The sequence below is a fragment of the Volvox carteri genome, assembly GCF_000143455.1.
Source record: "Volvox carteri f. nagariensis unplaced genomic scaffold VOLCAscaffold_104, whole genome shotgun sequence".
Lineage (NCBI taxonomy): Eukaryota > Viridiplantae > Chlorophyta > Chlorophyceae > Chlamydomonadales > Volvocaceae > Volvox > Volvox carteri.
Window position 1 is genome coordinate 285,821 of NW_003307647.1, and position 538 is coordinate 286,358.

Here is a 538-nt window from a genome sequence, read left to right on the forward strand (position 1 = left end):
ACGAACGAGAGAAGCTGATGCCATAAAAAGGAAGGCGGGGCGGCGGTGGAGCCGTCTGGGAAAAAGAGAGGAGTTAAAAGACAGCAAGACAGCAGCTTCAGTAGCTTGAAAAGGTGCCCAAACCACCAACTGGAAACCAACCGGCCAACTGCCCCAGGTAGTGGTTGCGAAGGGGTAACCCTCGAGGACTGTCAGGTGCACATTAGCACCCCGGACACGAGCACCTCCGTGTCATGCATCATGGCACCACCACCACCACCACCACCGCCACCGCCACCGCCACCATGGACGGGATTAACAGCGATGACGGTCCGGTACTGCACGGGCGCCCCAATACCCTCCCCCCCCCCCTGTTGACGGTGGTCACCTCAAAGTCCACGTCCTCCGCCAGCAGCGCCCTCCACCGGAATATAGGGCCCACGATGTCGTCGTTGGGGACACCCAGCTGCCGCAGAAACAGAAACACCTGAGGAGGTGAGGGGAGTGCGGGATGGGGGTTTAGGAAATTTTCCCTCACCCCCCACCTGTCCTGCCCTCC

At 60.6% G+C, this 538-nt stretch overlaps 1 protein-coding gene across 1 annotated transcript in view; it reads right to left on the reverse strand.

Moving 5' to 3' along the window:
- VOLCADRAFT_100094 (uncharacterized protein) overlaps positions 1–538 on the reverse strand; it is a gene marked incomplete at both ends in the record, with an annotated part of 2,865 nt that overhangs the window by 1,830 nt on the left and 497 nt on the right. The window contains one exon of the mRNA XM_002958741.1: positions 324–466. Within this exon, the coding sequence (XP_002958787.1) occupies positions 324–466 (143 nt within the window). The remainder of the gene's footprint in view (positions 1–323; positions 467–538) is intronic.